The sequence below is a fragment of the Anolis carolinensis genome, chromosome 1 (genome assembly GCF_035594765.1).
Source record: "Anolis carolinensis isolate JA03-04 chromosome 1, rAnoCar3.1.pri, whole genome shotgun sequence".
Classification (NCBI taxonomy): Eukaryota; Metazoa; Chordata; class Lepidosauria; order Squamata; family Dactyloidae; genus Anolis; species Anolis carolinensis.
In genome coordinates this window covers 117083156-117089155 of record NC_085841.1, presented here as the reverse complement: position 1 = coordinate 117089155, position 6000 = coordinate 117083156, and the positions used below count along the sequence as shown (strand labels likewise).

The window sequence follows — 6000 nt, the reverse complement described above, 5'->3', positions numbered from 1 at the left end:
TTTGTAGTCAATGTTTTCAATTCATCGTGATATTTTGGTGCTAAATTCATAAATACAGTAATTACTACATAGCATTACTGCATATTGAACTACTTTTTCTGTCAAATTTGTTGTATAACATGATGTTTTGGTGCTTAATTTGTAAAATCATAACCTAATTTGATGTTTAATAGGCTTTTCCTTAACCCCTCCTTATTATCCAACATATTCATTTATCCAACGTTCTGCTGGCCCGTTTATGTTGGATAAGCGAGACTCTACTGTATATAGTAGCAATATAATCAATGTAGGAGCCCCTGATGGCGCAGCGGATTAAACCACTGAGCTGTTGAACTTTTTGATTGAAAGGTCAGTGATTCGACTGCCAACCTAGCAGTTCAAAAACATACAAATGTGAGTAGATTAATAGGTACCACTCCGGTGGGTAGGTAACGACGCTCCATGCAGTCATGTCGGCCATATGACCTTGGAGGTGTCTACTGACAACACTGGCTCTTCAGCTAGAAATGGAGATGAGCACCAACCTCAAGGGAATGAAATCTTGGGAGGTGTAGTTTTACAAGGTCTTTAGACTTGCCTGACAAAGAGTGCCGATGCTGCACCAAAGCACAGATCCCAGGATTCCATAAAAATGAGCCATGGCAATTGAAGCGGTGTCAAACTGCATTGATTCTACAGTGTGCATGCAGCCACCACCGCCTCCCACTCCAACAGCTCTGCCCCAGTTCAAGGAGGGCAGTGTCACTGTCAGGTGACCAAAGCCACCTTTCCCCACCTTACGTCGAAAGTGGGCGGAGCTTGAATCCCCTTCATTCCTACTTTTGGTTGGAAGGGCGGGGCTTCCTTAAGAACCCTGTGGCTGCCACGCCCCCTCCAATAGCCCCGCCCTGTTCGCAAGGCGGTACCACGTGACCAGAGCAACCTTCTCCTCCCGCCTATGTGGAAAGTGGGCGGAGCTTGAGCCCCTTCATTCATGCGTCTGGCTGGGAGGGCGCGTCCCTGCGCCTTATGAATGAATGAATGACAGCAAGCAAACCAGCGGCTGCTCGTTTGCCTGGAGTGGCCAAGGCAGATGACAGGCGCCCGGAGAAGTGGACCAGGAGGCGGGAAGGAGACCCGGACAGGTGCGTTGCTTCTCGCTTCCTGGCTTAACCTAATCCTTAACCATCAACAAGTCTTGCTGTTTTAGGAACAGTTTCTCCATTTGGGTTGCACTGGTGGTGCCAAACCGCGTTAATTCGCCAGTGTAGGTGCACAGAAGCGCCTCCAGGCACCGTCTGGAAGCGGATCTGACTCATCCGATGGAAAGGTCCGCTTCAGTGATGGGGCGGGAAGAGGAGCCGCGATTTCAGGGATCCCTTGGGGGTAAGGGTGGGGGGGGGACCCACTTGATCAGTCCCAGCTTTCCCCTGCAGCCGGCTTCCCAGAGGGGTGAGACTGTTGTGGAGGAAGAATATCCTGTTCTTGCAAGGGATCTCACAACTGTATTTTGCGTCAACTAAAGTTTATCGGCAGTCTTCAGTGTCGAAGGCTTTCATGGCCGGAATCACTGGGTTGCTGTGAGTTTTCCGGGCTGTATGGCCGTGTTCCAGAAGCATTCTTTCCCGACGTTTCGCCCACATCTATTGCAAGCATCCTCAGAGGTTGTTGTAGTTAACTAGGCAAGGGAGGTGGAATGATCTCCAGGGTGGGAGAAGGAACTCTTGTCTGTTGGAGGAAAGTGTGGATGTTGCAATTAGTCACCTTGGTTAGCATTGAAAAGTCTTGCAGCTTCACCACCTGGTTGATTCCTGCCTAGGGGAATTCTTTGTTGAGAGGTGTTAGCTGGCCCTGATTGATTCGTGTCTGGAATTCCCCTGTTTTCAGAGTGTTGTTCTTGATTTTCATGGTTTCCTCCTTTCTGTTGAAATTGTCCACAAGGTTGTGGGGAATTTCAACAGAAGGGAGGAAACCATGAAAATGAACAAAATCTGGCTACAAGTATTTTAAAAACTCTAAAATCAGGACAGTAAATAAAGAGCAACACTCAGAAGACAGGGGAATTCTAGACATGAAACAATCAGGGCCAGCTAACACCTCCCAACAAAGGATTCCCCCAGGCAGAAAGAAGCCAGGCTTTGAAGCTGCAAGGCCATTCTGTGCTAATCAAGCTGGCCAATTGCAACATTTGCACTTGCCTCAAGCGGACAAGAGTTCTTTCTCCCACCATGGACATCATTCCACCTCCCTTGCTTAGTTTTTTTTTTTAATGTCAGGAGCGATGCTTCTGGTGTGATAGAATTGGCAATGTTGCCCAGGAGATGCCCGGATGTTTGATGTTTTTACCATCCTTGTGGAAGGCTTCTCTCATGTCCCCACATAGGGAGCTGCCAACCTTCAGGTCAGCAACCCAACCTTCAAGTCATTAGCCCTGCCGGCACAAGGGTTTAAGCCACTGCACCAATCGGGGGCTCCATAGATATATTTATAAACTGCACTTGCCTAGTTTCCAACAAACCTCACAACTTCTGAAGATGCCTGCCATAGATATGGGTGAAACATCAGGAGAGAATGCTTCTGGAACATGGCCATACAGCCCGGAGAACTTATAGCAACCCAGTGATTCCGGCCATGAAAACCTTCAACAACAGACGCCATTATAGTCACCCAGATAGAAAACAATGCAATACCTGCCATCTCTGCACAACAGTTCCTAGTAAAAGGTGTTTTGTGCCATGTATTTTCAATATTTTTATTGAGAACTTTTAAATACATTAACACCATTGTATATATGTAAATAGAAAAAAGAAACAAACAGAAAAGAATTAAAGAGAACAGAGCAAAGAAAAATAAACAAGAAATTTATATTGATTTCCAATTTTTTTAGTTGTGGTTATATGTCTTACTGTTTAAAATAACTTTTCCATCTAAAATACCGTTTTTACACTTCTGCCTGGCCAATCCTATTAATTTTCAAAACCCACGATTACTATATTCTCCTTTTTTCTGCAAAAGGATAATCAAGGGTTTCCTGTCTTTCAAAAAATTACCAAATTTCCCCCTCTAATCCATGATATATAGGTGTTTCACTTCCAAGATAAGGCTAAATAAGCCCTCTTTCATCCTTATCATCAGATTTCAAGCCACAAGTTTTGTTGGCTTTGTCCTGCTACATTGATAGCCAATCTTCTCATTCTGCCTAGCAGTTTGGTATGTGTTATCTCTCTCTCACAGGGGCCCCTTCCACACAGCTGTATAAATCCCACATTATCTGCTTTGAACTGGGTTATATGGCTATGTGGAATGGAACAGTTGTGGCTTAACATGTGTGAGAAATAAATATACTGAATAAATATACTATTAGATTCTGACAATGGCCAGAATGATGTTCAGAAGGAAGATTTTGTTGTCTTCCAGCAATTGGAATAAGGGGATTTGCTATTTAATAGAGGTGAAGGATGCCTTTGGCCAAAAACTACTGGAGCAAAGAACTGTTGGCCCCTTCCACAGAGCTGAATAAAATCCCACATTATTTGCTTTGAACTGGAATATATGGCAGTGTGGACTCAGATATCCCAGTTCAAAGCAGATATTGTGTGATTTTCTGCCTTGATATTCTGTCTTATATGGCTGTGTGGAAGGGCACGTTGCTATTTTCAAAATGTTTTCTTTTCTGGTTCTGATTCCTTTTTTAAAAGAAGAATTTTATCTTTCTGTTGTTTATTCTGGTAAATTAAAGTGGACTAATTTGCCAGTAGATTGTACAACTATCAGTTGATCCAGGCATTGGATTTGAACTATACCTTCCAGATTTAGATGAATGCTGTAAATACCAGAATACACACACACAACTCACAGGAAGGCAATGCCCTTATTTGGACCATCCAAAATGCCTCTAAAGACTTGTGAGCATGCTTTTGAGTTCTCTAGAACTTCCCTGGGATTTGTAGCTTTTTCAGAATACAGTATCTGGAATCCCCACTAGTTATGGTAAGTACAGGATTATGGGAGCTGTACTCTAAAGCTTTGGTAGGAATAAAATGTGGAGAGGGACCATGAGAGATAAAGAAAGATGTGGTGTTAAAGTCCTAGGCTCGTCATCTGAATGCCGCTGGGCTATATAGACTGTCCTAACCGACTGCATTTGCGCATGGTTTGGTTGCTGCATAGTGGCAAATAGGAAGGCGCTCCAGAGGGTCACCACTTCTGCACAATGAATCATTGGTTGCCCCCTCCCCTCTTTGGAAGAACTTTATAATTCCTATAGCCTTAAGAAAGCCCAGAGCATTCTTGGGGATCCATCTCCCCCAACATATTCCTTTTTTGAATTATTGCTATCTGGCAGATGATACGGGATAACAAAGACAACGACAGACTGAGAGACAGCTTTCATCCTATCATAATGAACTCCGTGGTTTTGCATTTATTGGCATTGGGGGCTGTGCGGTGCAGCGGGAGTGTGCAGGGATGGGTGTGTTGTTTTGTGATGTGTGCTGGGGAACTCATTTAATTTTGTTGTGCAATAGTACCATGGCAATAAAGTTATTCCATTCTATCTGTAACCATTTTAAAATGGAATTGTGTGGACTTTATTAAATTGTCCTCTGGAAGACACTGAACACACTTCAGGTTGCCCCAGAGTCTGCTGGAAATCATGCTCTGCTCTTGTAATGCTTTTCTTCCCACTGCCAATATTTTTGTATAAATGCTGCCCTTTGATTTGAGACATAAAAGGGGAATACGTCTTTCAGAGGCACATACTATTCTGGAAATCATGATTATGCCCCCTCAGGTTTCCTTGCAACAGAAGAAAATCCACTACTGATTTTATCACCTGAAGCTGTGCACAGTTGAATGGGAAGTCTCCCCAGATCAGGCCAGACGGTCAGTCCTGGCACGGCTCCAGTTCAGGTGGAATAGCTGCAGGAGGAGCGGTGCCAAAATCAAAAGTAGATTCCTAGCCTCCAGGCAGCAGCTTCGGTGGCCAGGTCTGGGTTGCAATAGTAAATGTATATTGTGCACTTCATTTGTACTCTATAATTTACCGCTATGCTTTGGCTTTGGGCAGCATCCTATATTTCAGGAATATTTCATCTCCCTCTGGATGGAATAGGTAAGGTTCAGTGCATTTCTCTTTCATCCTCAGTTTTGCCTTCTCTGCCTTAATGATGCCCTATGGAGCAATTAAAGACAGTCAGAAGATATTCCTGATGCATATTAATCTTGGCATTCAATGATAGTAGTAAAACCTTTTTGGTTTTTGTTTCAAGTCACGGTAAATACTCTGAACTGGTCACAATCATTATATAATGGATACAAGGCATGGTCATTATGTGATGGGTTAACTATGCACCTGTTTTCATGCATCCCATCTCATGGCAATCAAGATCAAATGATGAGTATTTTCATGTTGACTTCACATAAATCCAAAGAGCCCAAACAGTACCAAAGCAATCATCAGCAGAGAGCCTGCTGTTTCCCTTATACTAGTCTTTCCTGCATCAAGGAAGATTGCATTGGAGCATCAATGCCATGCATATAGCTCTATGCAGAACTTGCACTTGTTATGTTTTCAGGCTGTTGCTCCCCAAACTGAAGCCACCATACAGTGCTGGCTCAAAGATTCCAAGAATTGTAGTCCAAAAAGTTACTTCTCTAAGCACTGGTCCTACTGGCGACCTGGGTCTTTGAATCACAAATACAGGAATCCAGAATTAGAGGAGTCTATTATCTGGACATGCAAGCTTTCTTTTCTGTGTAGAGAGCTTGGGCATGACATTAACAAGTTGGATGTATTGTTTTGAAGCAAAAGGATTGGCTTGAGATAGAAGCAGTGTAAGAGAATCTAAAGGGATTCCTCATCGGTCATAAGAAGAATAAATTCTGAGAATCCAGTTTTGCTATTTTATTATGATATGTATCCTCCTGCACAATGTGCCCCGTTGCTTCATTTTCTGGCTTGTTTGGAGCAAAAATGAAACCAGCGGGCATTTATGGTTTTCATTTGTGGGTTTTGTGAAT

The 6000-nt window shown here is 43.4% G+C and overlaps 1 protein-coding gene across 7 annotated transcripts in view; it reads left to right on the top strand.

The window, feature by feature from the left end:
- The first annotated feature begins 935 nt into the window (after window positions 1–935).
- The window catches only part of mrap2 (melanocortin 2 receptor accessory protein 2), a 46441-nt gene continuing 41376 nt past the window's right edge, over window positions 936–6000 (top strand). For 2 of the 7 annotated variants that reach the window (XM_062981160.1, XM_003215685.4), the window contains exon 1: window positions 936–1124. In XM_062981160.1, coding sequence (XP_062837230.1) covers window positions 1021–1124 — 104 coding nt within the window. In that variant the 5' untranslated portion in view covers window positions 936–1020. Of the gene's footprint in view, window positions 1125–4650; window positions 5093–6000 lie in introns of those variants that run through there. The other 5 variants (XM_008121703.3, XM_062981136.1, XM_062981159.1 and 2 more) reach the window with 4 other exon arrangements.